This window comes from Misgurnus anguillicaudatus, chromosome 16 (assembly GCF_027580225.2).
Source record: "Misgurnus anguillicaudatus chromosome 16, ASM2758022v2, whole genome shotgun sequence".
Classification (NCBI taxonomy): domain Eukaryota; kingdom Metazoa; phylum Chordata; class Actinopteri; order Cypriniformes; family Cobitidae; genus Misgurnus; species Misgurnus anguillicaudatus.
The window spans coordinates 13,103,969-13,123,853 of record NC_073352.2 but is presented as its reverse complement, the minus strand read 5'-3'; the positions used below and the strand labels follow the sequence as shown (position 1 = coordinate 13,123,853).

At 36.4% G+C, this 19,885-nt stretch overlaps 2 protein-coding genes across 3 annotated transcripts; both read left to right on the top strand.

Moving 5' to 3' along the window:
- Positions 1 to 518: 518 nt before the first annotated feature.
- Positions 519 to 14,717, top strand: matr3l1.1 (matrin 3-like 1.1). Of its 2 annotated transcripts, none has more exons than XM_073854135.1 (21): positions 519 to 662; positions 1,481 to 2,870; positions 4,178 to 4,239; positions 6,962 to 7,000; positions 7,078 to 7,195; positions 7,285 to 7,395; positions 7,488 to 7,613; positions 7,811 to 7,927; positions 8,043 to 8,167; positions 8,405 to 9,212; positions 10,439 to 10,490; positions 10,631 to 10,665; positions 10,747 to 10,878; positions 10,988 to 11,127; positions 11,210 to 11,655; positions 11,753 to 11,880; positions 11,962 to 12,092; positions 13,260 to 13,356; positions 13,515 to 13,617; positions 13,839 to 13,960; positions 14,066 to 14,717. In XM_073854135.1, the coding sequence occupies exons 2-21, from the start codon at positions 1,569 to 1,571 to the stop codon at positions 14,093 to 14,095; spliced, it is 4,224 nt and encodes a 1,407-aa protein (XP_073710236.1). In that variant the 5' UTR covers positions 519 to 662; positions 1,481 to 1,568; the 3' UTR covers positions 14,096 to 14,717. The 2 variants fall into 2 exon arrangements, with proteins under 2 accessions (XP_073710236.1, XP_073710237.1); XM_073854136.1 differs by having other exon boundaries at positions 562 to 658.
- On the top strand, positions 14,686 to 19,744 carry tmem216 (transmembrane protein 216). Its single transcript, XM_055177942.2, has 6 exons — positions 14,686 to 14,806; positions 15,191 to 15,204; positions 15,293 to 15,386; positions 15,473 to 15,565; positions 15,820 to 16,021; positions 19,547 to 19,744. The coding sequence occupies exons 1-6, from the start codon at positions 14,794 to 14,796 to the stop codon at positions 19,560 to 19,562; spliced, it is 432 nt and encodes a 143-aa protein (XP_055033917.2). The 5' UTR covers positions 14,686 to 14,793; the 3' UTR covers positions 19,563 to 19,744.
- The last annotated feature ends 141 nt before the right edge of the window (positions 19,745 to 19,885 follow it).

Below are 19,885 nucleotides of genomic sequence, written 5' to 3'. Positions count from 1 at the left end.
CAAGGTTTAGATTAATCCAGGACTAGGCCTTAGTTAAATTAGGACAGTAGGAAATAATTTTTACAAATAAACCTCACAAAAAACAGTACTGGTGTGCGTCTTGAGACAACATAATGGCACTGATATATGTTAAGATTATGTCAGTACAAGGTGTTCTGAAATTATGGCAGCTCAAACATGCATTTTAGTCCGGGACTAAGATAAACCCGAACCGGGAAACCACCCCTACAAAATAATAATAATACTGGTCTGGGTCTTTGAGACAAAACAGTGGCACTGATATATCTGTTAAAATAGGTCAGTGCAAGATGTTTTAAGGCAGCTAAAACATGCATTTTCGTCTGGGATTAGGATGAACTCTGTCCGGGAAACCGCCCCTACATATTTATTACATGTAGAATTTAATATGGGACTTTTTTCATTTTATTTTTTTTAAAGATTTTTAACCCGTATATTTCTTTTGTAGTAACAACGTGTAAATAATATAACAGTGTTTATTTATATATTTTTATTGCAAAAAAGTATGTTTTTAGTACGAGCGATACGAGCAACAAGACTTTTATTTTAAAACATCGTTGTTTCCGATTCCGAAGAGAAAAAGACGGCTTGTGGCCTGAGCTGCAGCTTTACAGATCTTCTAATCCTAAATTTAATTTGTGTAGGTAAGTCTTGTGAGTAAGCGAATATTTAATTTGTGAGTATTATCTGTATTAGTAAGTTCACATACAGATAACATGGCATACTATATTAAGTAAAAAACCGACCGTTACTGCGTTAGCATAGATGCTAGCGTTAGCGCAAGGGCTAAGCACCGATTTCAACAAACGTTTGGATATCAGTTTTATTAGTGTCCTGCGATATTCTCATCGCCAATGTGCGTATTTTTAAACACACTTTTCTATTATTATTGTTATACATACTGCTTTACTACACGGAGTGTTTGTACTTTTAAACGTTGAGCTTTGCGTAAAATTGTCAAGTCACGCGACATTAGATTTGCATATCCTCTTTTTAATGTTACATTTTAAACCAATGTTGGGTTAAAAAAATGCAATCTGGTAACTTGGTTATATGTCAACTACCCATTTTTGAGATGCCTCCAGGACTAGTACATACCCAGTGGTGTAGTGCAGGGTTAAGGTATACGCAGGCATACGGAGTATAACCACTTCTTTATTTGATGGCATGGGGTATACCCACTTCTACTTAAAAAAAAAAAAAATGTGGGCATAACTTAAGAGTATACCCACTCTTCCAGGCACCACTACACCACTGTACATACCTGCTAGTTTTCCTGTTATTGGCCTGATACATCACACACCCACAGACATTACAGCAAATCCACAAAGTGTGAATGATTTGTTTTCTCATCTCAAGGTAAGAGTGATAAAAATGACGCACAACGGCAGGTTGACCGGCAGATCCCTAACCCGAAGCTGATCTCTTCACATTCTCCTTACTTACCATTTTGTTTTGATAGGTGAGAACCAACCATCACTGCAAGAGCGGCTGTTCTTGGCAGTGCCTGAAAGATTCTGCTCGACTCATTTGCCACTTGAGACTTTGACATGTCCTACAATCCTCCATACCGTAAACCGGAAGATGATTTTGGCACGAATCGTGACATGTACGCCGACTCGCAACGTATGTATCACAGAGAGTCTGGTGCTTACAGGTCAAGATTTAGTGCTGCATCTCCAGAGCAGACGGTGGTTCCAACCACGTCTCTTCCACCTGGTAAGGCTTTGTCCTTTCTGCACAGCTGTGGATTAGATACTAAGGACCTTCAAACTCTTGCTGAACTCCCAGAGCATCTCATCTCTGCCGAAAAACTTCCGGATCTTCTTGCGGAGATCAAAAAGAAAAAAGCGGCCAATGCGTCTTCATCTAGGTCCAGCACGCTGCAACACGGTTCATCGGGTCGCTCCTGGCAGGATGAGAGCCACACTCAACCGGTTGAGTATTCATCTGATTTGCCTGTTCGTGAGTCATATTCCCGTCAAGGAGAGCAAGACCAGAACTGGCAAGAACGGTGGGGAAATATCCGAAAAACTAGCTCGCTAAAACCTGCGTACACCAGTTCTAAATTGAATTATGTGGTCGAGTACAACCATCTGAAAGACAAAGATACTTATTTTGATAAGCCATCTTATGCAGAAGAAACATCAAAGCAGAAAACTACAGCTGTCTCTCAACAGTCCTACTCTAACTACAGCAGAGACATTAGTCAACCTTCATATCTGACCAGTAGAGATGCTGTTCAACCCTCACACCTGTCCAGTAGAGATGTCGGCCAGTCTTCATTTCTGTCCAGCAGAGATGTCCGGCAACCTTCAGACCTGTCCAGCAGAGATATCGGGCAACTCTCAAACCTGTCTAGCAGAAGTGCTGCGCTACCCTCACTGCTTTCTACCAGAAATATCGTGCAACCCTCATTGCTTTCTAGCAGAAATATCGTGCAACCCCAACTGCTTTCTAGCAGAAATATCGGGCAACTCTCACAACTGTCTAGCAAAACTGTCGGGCAATCCTCACACATTTCTAACAGAGTTATCGGGCAACCCTCACAGCTGTCTATCGGAAATGTTGGGCAACTCTCACACCTGTCCAGCAGGAACATTAGTCAACCCGCGTATTTATCCAGCCTGTCCAGTAGCAACATAAGTTATTCCTCCATCCAGTCTGGCAGAAACACAAGTCAACCCTCACACCTATCCAGCAGAGACGTTGGTCGCTTTTCGGAGACATGGAGGGCAGAGCCGATTTATACGGTGCCAACTAGGAAAGAGGCGTCAGACTTCCACGGGAAAACCCCACCTGTATTTCCCTATGCTTGCGTACTCTGCGAAATCACTGTACTCTCTAACAAGGTAAGTAGCTTTTTACTCTCACAGATCCTGCATTACCAGCTTATTTATCAGACTTTTATCTACAGATTGATGTATTGCAGCAAAACAGGTAAGTCAAAGTGGCTAGCTTTTAACCAATAAAAGAATAGGTCACCCCAAAATTCTGCCATTATTTTCTTACCCTCCTGTCATTTCAGACTGGTATAACTCTACTGCATTATACACATAAGGAGAAATGTTGAAGAAAAAGAACACTGCTTTTTTATTAATATTAAATTATTAATGGGCTGTCAATGACTCAATAGTACAAGTAATACTAAAGACGCTTTATTAAAATGGTTTAATACAATATATGACATCTGCCACATAGATTGCGTAAAAGATGGACGAGAAATAAGAAAAAAGAAGCCTGCCCATATTACCGTTTGACTAACAGACACAAATCATGTCATCACACCACTTTTTAATAGCATTGAATAACTAAAACGAACACTTAAGTACATTAGCATGATGGAAAACAAGTAAAATGACAGTAACATCTTTGTGAAAAATGTATTAAAGTGTAATTTGATTTTTAAGTTTGGCTCTCGTCCCTTTTGTTTACACCGAGAGGGCTGGGCTTATTACCTATATCGCAGCCAGCCACCTGGGGTCAATCAAAATGTTTCGGATTCACTTTTCAGGACGTGTGGGATAATTTATTGTAACAAATCATGAATTTTTTGATGTAAAATTAATATTTTATACTTTTTTAAAACAACTTTACAAAAATCACCGTTTAATGTTTTTTATTATCCCTCAGCAGAGGTTGAGTCGTACGCGCTCCCTGGAATATGATTTGAGAGCCGTAATATATATGTAATAATGATTTTTTACACAAAAGCAATAATATGGATATCAGCACATTCATACAGACTATTATAACTCTCATACAGTACACTATTATTTAAATTACATTAAAATGAGTGAAATTTATTTTGTTACTTATGGAGATTTATGGCCACTGGTTGCTAAAACTTTTTAAAGAATCACATGAAAAAAATGACGGGTTTGGAGCAGCATGAGAGTGAGTAAATAATGACTGAATGTATTTTTAAATTAACTTAAATTCAAGAACAGCATTTACTGGAAGATGCATCTGTAAGTGTTTAGCTATGAAAGCCTGCCATTTTACAGCTATTTTTGTAACTTGTATGTGTTATTTTAAAATGAAAGTATCTTCACTATATAGATATGCATTGTAGATATGATATATATTTTATACTATAAATTAAGTTATAAATGAAAATTGAGGGTTATTTTTTATGAAATAAATTCTCCTTTTGTAGGACTGGTCTTTGCATATAAAAGGAGCTCAGCATGCTAATAGTCAACTCAGTCTTGTGGAAAGGTAAGTCATCTAGTTTTTTTCATTTTTGCAATTTTATTTTATGCATTTAACCTAGCTAAGCTTTTTTCTTGTATGAATTATAAATGTCTTAAATGATTATTCCATTAATAAAAATCCAGATAATTTACTCACCACCATGTCATCCAAAATGTTGATGTCTTTCTTTGTTCAGTCGAGAAGAAATTATGTTTTTTGAGGAAAACATTGCAGGATTTTTCTCATTTTAATGGACCCCAACACTTAATAGTTTTAATGCAGTTTAAAATTGCAGTTTCAACGCACCTTCAAAGGACTTTAAACGATCCCAAACAAGGTATAAGGGTCTTATCTGGCGAAAAGTTAGTCATTTTTGGCAATAAAAATAAAAAATATGCACTTTTAATCAACAACTTCTCTTCTTCTTCCGGCTGTGTGACGGCTGTAACTTTTGCCATCTGCAGTGATTTCGGCTTACAATACTTCAGCCTCTAATCTCAAAAAGCACATTATGGTAAGAAGACTTATAACCATATTTATATGATGGTTTTCGTTTTTAATGTTGCGTAGACCTCACGATAATGTGACTGAAAACATCACTTGAAACATGAGCTTCAGTTACCTAGGTGACGAGCAAATAGACCGTAAAAAAAGATTTAGCATTGTAAAATGGCGCTCAAAGTTAAATGTCATGTCATTGTCAACATTGTATTATTCATATTGAATCGGTGCTTTAAGCTTATAATAATAAACAGTCTAATAAGGACTCTTTTATCAAATTTGTCTGTTGCCGCGTCCCACGGGTGTAGCAGTGTAACTGCACTGACAGCCTGTCTAAATTACACATATGTCGGTGCTAAATGCTGATAACTTTTGAAATATTAGTAGGGTACTTTTTCAAAGCTTTCTTGTCCAATAATATTTTTTTACTCTTTTCCCCGCCATTGACGAGTTATCTTGTAAATTAAGAAAAAAACATTTGCATAAAAAACGTGTTTCTGAAGAATTTGTTAATGTGCAATACCGCGATTGTCCACTAGATAGCGGACTTACCCAATTTATGGATAAACTGAAGCCAAAACGTTATTTACAAATTTTATGTTTGATATTCGTTCTGAATCTGATCTCTAACTAAATTCCTTCACAAAAATGCAATTGTTTCAGCTTTTTGATAAAAAAAAATGTGTATTTGTAAAGAAAAATACCAATATTTAAGACTTTATAAGCAGGGAAAAAATAGGATGAAACGGTTTTCCACTTTTTTTATTGTTTGTTTGAAAGTAGAGGGTCTGTTCTTTTATTTGATATATTTGTATGTTTATATATTTTTAGAAGAAAATTTTCCTGGAAGGCATTTTGTAAAACTTTTGTGAAAATCATAAAAAATGCTGGCGGGCAACTTTTCGAAAAATGGCTGGTGGGGAATGAGTTAATGTAAAAAAAATCTGTTTTTAAATAAAATAACCCAACAAGCTTATTTATGTTGCATCATAATTCATCAATAATAATAACATTAGACCATTTTTATAACTTGATAAAAATTATATGAAGAAACGATATGAATAATATAGCTGCTGTTAAAATCATTTAACATTCTTTAAACAAACAAAATTCCTGTACTATGTGTTTATTCATATAAAACACAAATTGCCTGTTTTTAATCCATTCATATTTCTGATTTCATTCAATGGATTTAATGTTTATTCAATAAATATCACCGGCTAAAAAGTTATTTGTACTTGAGTAGTTTTTAAGGGGGTACTTTGTACTTTTACTTAAGTACATTTTTAACACCAGTACTTATAGTTGTAATTGAGTATTATTTTAGCAACTACTTGTACTTGTACTTGAGTACAAATTTTCAGTACTCTTTCCACCTCTGCGTGTTACATATATGAAACGCAGATTTGCGGACCATTTAAACAATAAACTGACACAAAGACATTAATTTGTATCATTGGACATACAACAACGTCGGAACGGTCCTCTTTCTCCACACTTGTAAACACTAGGGCGTAGTTTTGATATGTCATCCGTGACCTCCTGACGTGATGACGCGTCACAGGACTGAATATAGACGAGAGGTTGTTTAAAAGTGCATATTTTTTATTTTTCTTCCCAAAAAAGACAATCGTTTTGCTAGATAAGATCCCTATGCCTCGCTTGGGATCATTTAGAGTCCTTTGAAAGTGCAATTTTAAACTGCATTAAAACTGTTAAGTGTTGGGGTCCATTAAAGTCAATTAAAGAGAAAAATCCTGGAATGTTTTCCTCAAAAAACATAATTTCTCATCGACTGAACAAAGAAAGACATTAACATTTTCGATGACATGGTGGTGAGTAAATTATATGGATTTTTTTAAGGAAATTGACTAATCCTTTAATCTTTTATACTGAATTTATGTTTTCCTTAACTATGTTTTTCGCCAAGAAAATAGCTCCACAAAATTGACCGCCACATATATTTTTGCACAGCATGTTTTACTACCTGTCTTTCACATGACAGGATCTGTACACATGTGCACGCTTAGTGCCCATTTAAGGTTGGGCTGTGCACAGCATTTTTTGTAACTTCGAACACAACTTATAAATTGGCAAGATGGGCACTACTTTCCAATATGAAGCCACAAAATGCGTCCTTATTCCTCTGCACTGCTAAGGATAGAAGGTCACAGTCTTAGAATTGAGACACAGCTACTGTGTATTAATTTTTTAGCAGTCATATTTATTTTTTTCTTTACTCTAGGTATCCAAAATGGGATCAGAAGATACAAACAGCTCGCAGGTATTTTCAATCCCACTATGTCCTCTTACAAAGCACTCTGTCAGTATGTTTCTGTCTGAAACTAAATGTTATTACAGGAATGATGCATCCTCTGAGAAGCCACAGCTTAGAGCCAAAAATGTCTCCTCTAGTAGCCGAAGTGGACTGTCGAGCACTAAAAGGGAACCGTTGAGCAGTAAGAATAAAACCGAAAATGTGAGATCTGTTTTGTCATTGTTTTTTTTCTCTTGCTTATAAACATTAAAACTTTTAAAGATTAAGTGTTTGAATATATTTGAATGCAGTACACAACGGTGTGCATAAAGTTCGAAGAGGAGGAAGTGGATGAAGCTTACCTAAAAAAATTGCTTGGACAGTTTGGAGGGATTGTAAAATTGGTCATGTTTCCGAGGATGGTATGGAGTTTAATGGTTTATTTTCTAACACACATATATGTTTCATGCTTAAATGCTTAACACGTTTTCTTGATAAATCTTAAATCTTGTAGGCTTTTGCGGAGATGTGTACAGCGGACCAGGCATCGGATATAGTCAAATATTTCATAGACAACCCCTTGAGGGTTAAAAGCAAACTGATTGAATTTTCTCTGTCTGAGCCATGCAGTTTCTTACAGGTGAATAATGCTCATAAACTTTTCAAAATGTGATCATTTTATTTTTGAAATGTTCAAGGTTTATCAAAGTAGTTATAAGAACACTTCATGACCAAAAACAGCCCTTACGCTCAGCATCATTAAAATGATTTAAGGCATCTGCATCAAATTGCTTAATTTTAGTTAAAATGTTGTCTCTATTTCTGCATGTTTCACAGATTTCACGTGTAGTAAGCTTCTCACCATTACCTACTGGAGAAGGCGTACAGTCTGAGTTGATGGCCATTGCAAAGCGTTTTGGATCGCTGAAAAATACCCTGTTTGTGCCAAACCGGGTAGCCTAATTAATAATATATTATCAAAAATATTTCTGTTTATTTACTTTACTAAATGTAGTGTTCTTGCTCTTCAGTCACCCGTTGTGTAAAGGCTGTGCTGTTTTGTTCACAGGCTTACATGGAGATGGGCACTGCAGAGGAAGCCAGCAAATTGGTGGAGCATTATTCAACCCATTCACTCAAAATAAAAGCAAAAAACATTAATGTTAGCTTCTCAACTGAGTACCATACGCTTCGGTAAATATGTTCTGCTGATCATGTGTTTCGTTAAAAACACACCAATTGTTTTGAAGTGTTCTTCCTAAAAGGTGTTATGTGGTTTTTAAAATGTTTGATTTCTCATGTAAGCACTGTGGGGTGACATATCTAACATATCAAACATTGCTCTAAATTATGATGAGAGTGACGACTAGCCCAACACAAACAACAACATTGCCTTAATGCCATATTTGATTATTTTTCTTCATAATGCAGTGATAAATGTGCTGAGAAAGAAGAATCTAGCAGCAGGAGGAGGAGGAGGAGTTTAAGCCCACGAAGAAGATCTCGCAGTTCTCGAAAAGACTCTCCCAGCCCCAAGCGAAGAGAAAGGTCCAGGTCTCACAAAAGTACTGACTCTACGAAACGAGATGAACGTCGAGGCTCTAAAGAGAGAACTAGAGAAAGCTCTAGACGGGACCGCTCATCTAGAACTCGCTCCAAAAAATCTCCTTCAAAAGACAAACAAACTAAGGAGGCTGTTGAGAAGAAAACCGAAGATGGTAAGGATCAATCTGATATTGTGTGTGATGATAGTGATCTTGAAGGAGTGGCGGTTATAGCAGATGATTGTGAAGAGCTTAACTCGGATGAAGAATTCATTGAAGTTGATCAAGACATTGAGTGTTCCGATGAAGAGGATCTGGATTCCTCAGCCGCTCTGACTGAACAGGAAGTATCTGAAGACATGCAGGACGTGAAGGAGTCAGATGAAAACACAATACCTTCAGAGAGTGTTTCAAATACTACAGTTTTAGATGAATCAAGTGACTGTAAGGAAGCCAAAGAGGTGCTCCAGAATGACCAAGAGCTTCAACAAAACCAAGATCAACCAGAAGACAAAGTTGAGGAAACTTCAGATGAAACAAGTCAGTGTAAGGAATCCCAAGAGTTTCAGGAAAACCAAGAAGCACCAAAAGACGAAACTTTGGAATTTTCAGATGCGTCAAACGAGAGTAAGAAAGCTGAAGTGCTTCAACAAAACCAAGATGCACCAAAAGACGAACATGAGGCAATGGAACAGGTAAACACAATTAAAGGGTAACATTTGACATCACATTTTGAAGTTGAAGCTTGAAGCTGTGTCCCAATTCGAAGGCTGAGACCTTCAATTGCGGTAGCATGATTGAAAGCTAGTAAGGCCATCTTAATTTGAAGGCTGCTTAAAATGCGGCTTCAGAATGCATCCTTTTTCTGTCTGTGAAGGATCCATTTGTTTCTATCCATCACAGCCCCCAAAATCTTTAAAAAAAAAAAAAGGTTCTTGCCAATTATGTTTTGTATTAAAAATCACATAACACCCAAAGTTTCGCCAATCTGATGTTAATCTAGCGTAGTTAATATAGATTAGCATTTCATCCTTCATATGTTTAAAGAGTCTTTTGTCAGATTTATAAAGGACAAAACTGCCTTTTTGTTTTTTTATTTCCCGATAAAGGCTGAATTCTTGGAAGCGTACGTACGGTGGGAGGAGATAAAGAGTTATGAGTACAGCACAGCGATATGTTTGTGTTGTTTACATTATAAGCACTTGTGCGCCGATTGCAAACAAAACACTTGAGATTAGATTTTGATTTACTTTACTTTCCGCCTGTGGTTTCTCCTGAAACGGATTCTTTTAACGTTGGGACCGCACCATTACTCAGTTGTAAATTATTGGCAAATCCGGTGTCGAACTGGGTCTTGTTTGTAAAGCAATTGTCTCTGAAATGCACGTAACTCATTCACAATTACCTTGCTGTCCTGGAAAAACAAATTGCATCCAAACTGCTTCTTTCGTTGTTGCTTTTGTTTAGCACAAGGAATACAACTTTTTAATGATGTTAATAAATCAGAATGCATGAAATACCGTTAATCCCCCTCCTTAATGTTATTCTGTGTATGTTGCATTTTATTTTTGTATATTTCTAAGGTTCATTCATTTGATGTATTGTTGGTTAGTTTAATCTACGTCAACGTTTTATATTTTTATTAAAAAAAATCCATATTTATTTTAATAAGTCAGAAAGGCCTCTGCTGTGTCCAGCTGATAAGCACAGTGGGTGGGAACAGCAGGTATGGATCCTCCTTGGGCTTCAGATGATGCATTTGAATTTGGGGCACAGCTTGAGTCCTGCTTGCTTAGTTTCCTGATTCTCAGTTTCCTGTTTTTCTTTTTAATGAATATAAACGATCTTCATAAACCCAATTCTTATGCATTAGTGTAATTAAATATAGAAGAGCACCCTGAATTTGCTTCTTTGTGTTTAGGATGCATCAGATGTCCCGGTGAATCTGGAAAGCAGCATCACAACAGATCAAGGTTTTTCACCTAATATGTTTAATTATTTCTAAAGCAATTGTAGTAAAATATGAAATTTGTCTTGGTTTTAATTTATTTATTCATTGTACAAGTTATATGTCTCGGCATTCATTCAAGAACAATCACCATTTCTGTTTTAGGTGATATACAGGAGGTCTTAACTCCAAGTGCTGAGGTCAGTTTGTTTTTCTTTATAGAAAATAATGTTTTATAAATTACCATTGTAAAGTTAACAAAAGTTTTTGTCTGTTTTTAGGAGACATATGGCAGGGTCCTTGAAGTGAAAGGTTTTCCTCAAGCAAAAAAATATACAGAAAATGATCTGCTGAACATTGGAAAAAAATATGGAGAAGTGGCAGACTGTTGTCTGGTTCGTAGCAATCGAAAGGTAAAATTTTCAATGCTTTTGTTGGGAAGACAATGAGTTTTTTTTCTTAGCTTAACAAACGCAATGAAAGCAGTAAGAGGGAGTTATGTTTATCTTTCTTTAATTGTAGGTGGAAAAAGCTTTGATCGAGATGGTGAATGCTGCTGATGCTTCTAAACTTGAAGCTGCGTCTAAACGGCAAAACCTTAAACTTGGTGGCAGAGTCTTGAGGATAATAGTGTCGGACATATACTCCCAAGTGAAAGAAAGGTATCTTAAAGTTGATTATGTATTTGTTCTTATAGATGTTTTTTGCTTGAGTACTCTTATACATTAGTTTTTTCTATTCCAGAGTAATTCCTGAATCTGTCTCTGGGAAAGCAGAAGATGAGAACCTGGACTCAATCATGCTAACGTCCAGTGAAAAAGCAGAGGATGACATTCAAACATCCAGTGAGAAAGCAGAGGATGACATTCAAACATCCAGTGAGAAAGCAGAGGATGACATTCAAACATCCAGTGAGAAAGCAGAGGATGACATTCAAACATCCAGTGAGAAAGCAGAGGATGACATGCAACTGTCCAGTGAGAAAGAAGAGGATGACATGCAACTGTCCAGTAGGAAAACATACGATGACATACAAACGTTCAGTGAGAAAGCAGAGGATGACATGCAACCGTCCAGTGGGAAAGCAGACAATGACATGCAAACATCCAGTAGGAAAATAGACGATGACAGGCAAACGTCCAGTGAGAAAGCAGAGGAAGACATGCAAACGTCCAGTGATGAGGAGGAACATCAGCAAATCTTTTCACGAAACTTTAGTATGACAATGTTGCTTTTTATAACAGACAACTAAACTAACCGTCTTTACCTCTTTTATACACTAGGAACCTTATGGCAAAGTTCTCAGGATCAGAAACCTTCCACCAACCGATGAATACACAATTGCAGATTTTCTTAGCATTGCAGAACAGTACGGGAAAGTAAAGCGCCATTGGCTGCTTAGCCCTCATCATATGGTTAGTAAATAACTTGCTGTAAATTTTTTGACCAATTTAGTGTTTTTACGAATTAAATCTAAGAGCTCCGTTTTATTTTAGGGGCTTATTGAAATGGAAAATGCATCCGATGCTGAGAAGGTTGTAGCTGCAGCCAACAAGAATAAAATAACAATCGCTGGGAAACATCCGAAGATTACAGTGTCTACAAAACATTCCAGTTTAAATAAAAGGTAGTATGAAGTCATTCTGTGGACACTGAGGACTTTCATCTCAATTGCATTGTGTTACTAAGGCCCTGTTTACAGATTTAGATGCTAGATTTTTGATAAATCGGATCAGAAGTGGACGAGAGACACACGCTTACACCACAATTATAAAATGCTGTGTAGAAAACGTGTGATTCATAAAAAGAATGTACGCAAATCTGAACTTTGGCGGATATTTGCACCGCGGTAACCAATAAGGAGCTTGCTCTAGTAGTCACGTGATTACAGGGAACGAGCGGAGTCGCAGAAGCGCCTCCCATGACGCAAATTTTTGCGTGAATGTCTTGAGTGACTAAAATTTTACGCACGGCTTTCAAACGCAAATGAGGCGAGTAAACTCAAAATTTCAAGCGTTCAGCTATGCACAAATAGCGCATTTTTGTCGCTGGTGTGAACGCAGGGTAAGGAAGGTGCCGAAAACTCTTGGTTTGCGGTAGAATTGATTGATGGAAAAACCCTGTTTATACTTCATCCACTTGTGATCCGATCAACCAAAATATATCTTAATCCCATGTGTAATGCTGCATTTACACCAGCCGCAGTAGAGGCGTCAAGCGTGAGTCAATGTTAAGTCAGTGTAAAGACGCGTTTATATGCGTCTGGAGGTCTTGCGTTTAGTGATTTCAATGTTAAGTCAGTGTAAAGACGCGTTTATGCGCGTTTGGAGGCACGAATGAGGCATTTAGCACGGTAGGCACGAATCTGCTAAGTTTGTGCGAATGACGCGAATTGAGCGTTGCCGGAGGAAACGGGCAAATAAAAAAATCTGAATTTTGGTGGAAAATCGCACCGCGTTAGTGACGTGATTGCAGGAAGCGAGCGGAGTCGCAAAAGCCCCTCACATGACGTGAATTTCCACATAAATGTCTCAAATGACTGGAGTTTCACGTGCAAATGAAGCAAGTAAAGTCAAAATGTTCAAGCGTCATACTACGTGCGAATAGCACGTTTTTGCCGCATCGCGTTTGGTGTGAATCCAGCATTATGGCCTGAATTGCATACTCTCAAAATGGCCTCATTGTTTTGACTTGTTTGGCTCCAGTTTTAACTTCTTAAATGTGGACTGTAAAAGCAGTTATTGTTTCCTAAGTATGAACCACAGAAGTTTCATCTTGATAGTATGTTTCCTAGGTATTTTCTGTATAGACCCACTATCGATTCTCAACCAACATCTGCTGAATTGGGAAATGATAAGGATGAATCCAAGACACAACAACTTTCTGACCAGGTGATTAGCCAAATATTACTGAATGGCAATGCAATTATAGCAGTAACATACTGTGTATATAGACTGTATACATTAAGCAACAACAATGCATTTTATACTATATCAACAATACATTTCCTACAGTATTTATACTAACCTATATATTAAACTGATTTTAGGAGTCCTCAAAGCAGGTTTCTGCATCTGATGAAGGACCAGAAGCAAAGACTAAAGATACTAATGGTGTGTCAGAGCTAGACACAAAACTAAGTGATGCAGTGGGTAAGTGTTTCACAGTCCTTGATATTGCAGGTTTCTTTAAAACATCATGCTCTAAAGCCCAATCCTAATATATTCCAATTGTGGATGTAAATATGGCATTCAATACATACCATAGCAACAGTTATGACATATATAAAGGTAATAATGATCTGCATTCTTAATGTATCCACTTGTACCTTATTGCTAGTACTTCAACTGACCTCTGATGTTTTTAAAAACAGGGACAGAGTTTGTTCGACCTGTGGTGGGCTACTTTTGTAACTTGTGTAACGTCATCTATGCCAATGAAGAAGAGGCTAAGAGTGAACATTGCAGGACCGTCTTGCACCATCAAAAGCTTAAGGTAAGCATTGACCACTTCCGTGCATGATTATTTTTTGCATAGCTGTTGAGTGTTTTTTTTAATGTGGTAAAATGTACAGTACTTACATATCTTATTTTCTTTTAGGAACACATGGACCAAAAAGGTTCAGCATAAGCAGCCCAATCCAGAAGTGACTGATAAACCAGCAGAAATAATAACATTTTTAGTTAATTTGCATTGATGTGTACATTGTCATTTTTATTTGCGTATCAATAGAAAAATCTAAATTTGTCTTATGTTGTGGTGTCATATATACTTTCATATTTAGGAAACAAAGATAAACTGTTGTAGTTTTAGCCATAAAGCATGGACTGTATTGCAGTGTATTGTGCTACATTTATGTCTCATTTGTTAAGGTTAGTTGAATATTGGTTATTACAAATGTTGACACATACGTTTGATTATAAATGTGTATTAATGCTGTAAAATGTTAACTAATGTAGTTTACTAAATCTTAACACAACAGCTTGGTGTAAACTATTGCCCATTTATATACAGTACAACACATTTTGCTTTAATTAAACAAATTACACAAATAATAAGTTGTTTTCTTGATGCGCTTTCTGATTGGACGGCGGTTTGTCTACGTCAACGGTGCGCTTGCGTCGTTTCCATAGGATTTCAGAAGCGGGGGGCATGGTGTCACATTTATGTAATTGTTTTTACAGATAGCTTGTGTTTTTAATAAAGACATTGTCAAAATTATTGTACTCAAATAAAAACCCATAAAAATCAACTTGTGTTCACTGCGCGTTTTGATTGGATAGCGGTTGGTGCTGGACTACGGCGCGCCGTTTCCATGGTAATCCAATATGGCGGCCAACGGTAAGTAGAGCTCGGAGGCAGTCTATGGGTTGTGATTGTAAACATTATCGCCTTTAAATCAATGTTACCACGAATTTCTCTGTTTTATATATATCCTATGTTTATACAGTGTTCAAATAATGAACTTGAATTATTTTAAATGAAGTAAGGCGTCGCTTATTTTAGCGTAACTAATCTAATAACTTTCTTTAACTCTTGTTAAGGTTTTGTTAGAATTAATCTTGTCTTTTGATATTAAAACATACATTACTTATAATCTAAATATCTAATATAAAAGTTGGTATACCGTTACCCTTTTAAGGTAACGTTAATGTCGTTTTAGATCTAACTTAGCGTTACGTTAACTTGCATTCATTAATTCGGTGTTTAATTTCTGTTTCACAGGTAGACAACCGGTCGTATCCTTTTAAGAAGCCTCGTGTCAGCGATTGTATTTGATTTTGTGCCTTAATTAATTTTGCATGTCTTCTTAACACAGTTGTTCAGTTGTCCTCCACACCACTACAGATTCTGTATTATCTGAACGGCTGGTATTCTGCCGCTTTCTTCATAGCTGAGGGTCTTATGTTTGTTTATAAAGGTAATGTATAGTGCCTGTAATAGTAGCAGGAGTTGACTCTGTTTTTCATAAGTGGCTTATCACAATTTGTTGTAACTCTTTAATAGGTGTGTTACTGCCCTACACTCAAGCTAATCTGATACTAGATGTTGTTCTTCTGCTTCTCTTTTTGGGCCTTGAAATCCTCAGACTCTTTTATGGTCAGTGTGCCTGCATGTTATTTATTGTTATACACCTGAGAAGTAGCAGATTTGTTTATAGTGTTTATAAAATAGAATGAATATTAATGCAAACATTAAAAATGTATTTGGTACTGTGTATAAGTGTAATTCACCCTGATAGCACACAGTCTTTCTTTGAGATGATCATTTAATTTCATGACCAAGAATATTACATTCTGTTGTATCCTTGGTGAAAATACATTTTATAATAGCATGTTAAATTTGATTTACAGGCCGGAAGGGAAACCTGTGTCAGCGCTCACTGGCACTGTTTACAAGTGTTGGTATTTTGGTGCCCTGTGCAGTGCTGAGCGTCTACTACCTTTTACTACAGACGTTTGTTTTACGGTTTGAGTTTGTACTCAATGCCGTATTACTCTGCTTTTACAGTTTTGAGCTGGTCCTGGGGCTGATGACCATCTCTGTTTTTTCAAGGTATCCGTTTCTATATTTTATTTGTTTTTCACGAGTATTAAAGATTATAGGGATGGTTTCACAGACAGGGCTTAGATTAAGGGTAGGCCTTGGTTATATCATGACATTTAAGTAGTTTTAACAGACATACCTTACACAAAACATTACTGGTGTACATCTTAAGAGGCGAGTTCCTATGTCATTGCAAGCTGATTTCACTTAATACAGCTCAAACATGCATTTTAGTCTGGGACTAAGCTTAAGCCCTGTCCAGGAAACTGCTCTATAAAGTTTATATGTGATCCTGGACAACAAAACCAGTCATAAGAAGCACAGGTATATTTGTAGCAGTAGCCAACAATAAATTGTATACATCAAAATGATAATTTTTTCTTTTATGCCAATAATCATAAGTATATTAAAGCAACACCATGTAGTTTTTTTACCTTTACATAATGTCTCTAAAAATATTTCAGTGATAGAACAACTTTTAACTGGACACATTGTACTGTTGCTGCAACCTGAGCAGCCTCCTAGCTGCTACAAGCACCCTCTGAAAGTGGCGGTGGAGGGTAGAGCACACAGCCTCGCCCCTCCCACTGCCTGCAGAAGAATGTCTGATACCAGGCACTGTTGCGCTTTTCTACCACATGGGGGAGCTGTAAGTCATTTTTACATGGAAACTATGTAGTGTTGCTTTAAAGGGCACCTTTGGTACGATTCACTATTTTACATTTCCTTTGGTGTGTGTGTATTAGTAGTACATGCTAACTAGGGGTGCACTGATAAATGCAGATATACACTAATAATACGTGGCCGATAAATCTTCAGAATTGACAGCCGATATTATTCACCACCATTTCATGTACTACGGCTTGTGATCAGTAAGTCCTTTTCGATCTGAAAGCACTGTTAGTTTGACTTGTTTATAACATTCATTTGAAGAAGCAACACAGTCGTCAAACATAATCATTATACATATTCTTTATTATCATGAAAATACCTGAAAAGGTTTGAAGAACAGCAATATAAATACATCCTTAAGCCATTTCCTGGAGCTGCGTGTGTATGGTTCTTCGCCTGCAGCGCATATTGAGTTTCTGTACGTGAGCGCCCTCTGGCTTTTGAATGTAGTGGCATTTCACAGTAATTTTTTGAGAATCATAGCAAGCATCATCGGCCGATTTATCGGTGCACCCCTAATGTTAACGATACACAAAAGGTGCAAACCTAAAGTAAACGATGACGCAAGTTATAGTTTTCAATGTAAATCTTGTTTCTTGGACTACAACAAACACACGGATTGTAGGCAACAGTTTACTTCCTGGACCTGTTGACCGCTTTGACTCACAGCCTGTAAGTTAACTCCTGTCAGCATTGAATTGTGAGTGAATCTTTCAAACATGGTAATGAGTGCAGGGTTCCCACGGGTCCTTGAAATCCTTGAAAGTTTGTGAGTCTGGGGGGAAAATTCAAGCCCCTGGGAAGTTTTTGAAAATATACATACATACATGCAGGTCATTGAAAATCCAGATTATTCCCTGTGTAGTGTAGGATAATATCATAAAAATTCTAGACTTTTTAAGCACACATGCTAAACTGTTGGCTTTAAATGCTTATATCTTCTGTATGTGAATGTTGATTCATACCAAAATGCTTTTTTGCATAGTTGTGTTTGACACACAAAAACCTTTCTGGTTACGTATGTAACTGTTGTTCCCTGAGAAGGGAACCAGACGCTCCATCTCCCCTGCTATACTTCCTGCATCCCTGTAACGCCGTCTTTTGCAATATTTCAGATAGCAATATACTTCCTGGCTTTCACATAACCCTGTCTTTGTAATTAAGCCTCACCATTTGTTCCCTCGAAAGGGAACTGTAACAATGTATCTTAAAAGGTAACACAATGTAACCTTGCTCTCACTTGAATTGTGTCACCACATTAAGTCCTTGAATTTGAGGGTAATGAACCTGGAAAGTCCTTGAAAGGTCCTTTTATTTGAAGTAAGCTAAGGTGTGGGAACCCTGGGAGCGTCACATTTTCAGCTGATGTCAGAGGAATTTAGGCCAATCACAACATACAGATTAGCTGGCCAATCAGAGGGACAGAGCTTTTAAGGTCGGTGAGCTTTGTACAAAATCAATGTGTTTGAGGAAAGCAGTATATCTGGAGCTACAAAAATGTACGGTATGTGGAAAATAATGTGTTTTTTTACTATAAACCACGCAAACACATTATAATATACCTCATACACAAAATAACGTCATTTTTTAGCAATGAAATAGATGCACTTTAAGTAAAGATCATGTTCCATGAAGATATTTTGTAAATGTCCTACCGTAAATATATCAAAACTTTATTTTGTGATTAATGCAGTTGCTAAGGACCTCATTTGGACAACTATATTGGTGATTCTCACGAAAACTTGGTTTTAAAAATGTCAAGCATGAAAATGTAAAAATTGCTTAAATTTACTTTTTTTCCCACCAGAAATTGAAAAACAAAGTCTGGAGTAAATGGGAACATTAATTTAAAAACGTTTACTTATCATTTAACACTTTTTGTAACATAATTTAAAAAATAAGTCCTAAAAAATCTCATTACCGCAACAGTCAGAAAACATCAACACTGACATATTTTCAAAATGACATGACAAACCTGAAAGAACATAATTTGGAGATTCTGCACATGCATTTAAAATCAAAGTATTATGCTTCTATTAATTAAATTAACATTTAATAAGCATCTGTTGCGGTAATAATAATCAAAATGTCATGTAAGCATTCAGACAAGACAATATTTCAAATTAACTGTAAAAAAATGATCTTACCTGGTAGCCATCTTGAAGTAACTGGTCCATGTGCTTGGTCACTCAAAATCAAACTTTATTAAAATTCTGTATGTGTGCTTAAACTGTTCTCAAAAAGTGTTGCGGAGGATGAGAACATCAGGCATGGACACATCATTTTCCTAATTTTCTTGTCAACTAAAGTAGCCTAGAAAAACATCCATTTATTTTTTTTCTTCATATTTTTGTGTTAATTTGATTAAATTACAACATAATGCATGTTCAAACACAGCCAGCAGAAAATGAGATAAAGTTTACAATTATAAATTCTTATGTTGAAATCACACATTGTGCAAGGTAGAACACAGTATTGTGTTAATTCTGATGCTTTTTAATGTTACTATATTACACATTTTAAAGCTAAAATCATTAGTGCCGTGGTGTTTCAATGGTTTCGTGAGAATCACCCATATAGGCCATTTTCTCAATATTTTGTTGCTTTGGCACCCTCTGATTCCAGATTTTTACATAGTTAGAAGCCATATGACGAAAAATTTATACATCTCAATTAAAAAAATCAACCCTTATGACCGGTTTTGTGGACCAGGGTCACATATTAATATTTCTTTTACAATACAGGATAGAAAACAAATCTGTTATAATATTTAAAGGGTATCTGTCAAAATGAATAATTATTTTAAAGGCATGCACATGTTACATAAATGTCTGACTTATTTTTCTTTTCACACTCCTTCAGGGCTAAAATTTATTGAGTATCTGTAAAGCTCTGACAATCTTTCTCTGATGTCAAGATGAAAACGCTACACAGAACAAGCTGGAGTCTTTTTCACATTGAGAGCCTTAAAATACATAACAATTGTTGGTATGCATATTTTTTCAAGTAAACATTTTATTTGTACTTAAAATAACAAAACAAATGTATTAAACAACCATCATATGATGTGATGAAAGTAGTAAAATTCAATGTTAATTGTAATGTAAATGTATATAATGTAAATCTAAAGGTTCTTGTTAATAAATTGTCAAATGAAACGATGGTTGTCTATTCTCTGTCTGCTCAATCACATAGCTTGAG

Coding starts and splice junctions, on each gene's coding strand:
- matr3l1.1 (XM_073854135.1), top strand. CDS start 1,569: ATGTCCTACAATCCTCCATACCGTAAACCGGAAGATGATTTTGGCACG. Junction 10,666..10,746: donor TCTTAACTCCAAGTGCTGAG/GTCAGTTTGTTT, acceptor GTCTGTTTTTAG/GAGACATATGGCAGGGTCCT. Junction 10,879..10,987: donor TGGTTCGTAGCAATCGAAAG/GTAAAATTTTCA, acceptor CTTTAATTGTAG/GTGGAAAAAGCTTTGATCGA.
- tmem216 (XM_055177942.2), top strand. Junction 15,387..15,472: donor TCTTATGTTTGTTTATAAAG/GTAATGTATAGT, acceptor ACTCTTTAATAG/GTGTGTTACTGCCCTACACT. Junction 15,566..15,819: donor AATCCTCAGACTCTTTTATG/GTCAGTGTGCCT, acceptor TTTGATTTACAG/GCCGGAAGGGAAACCTGTGT.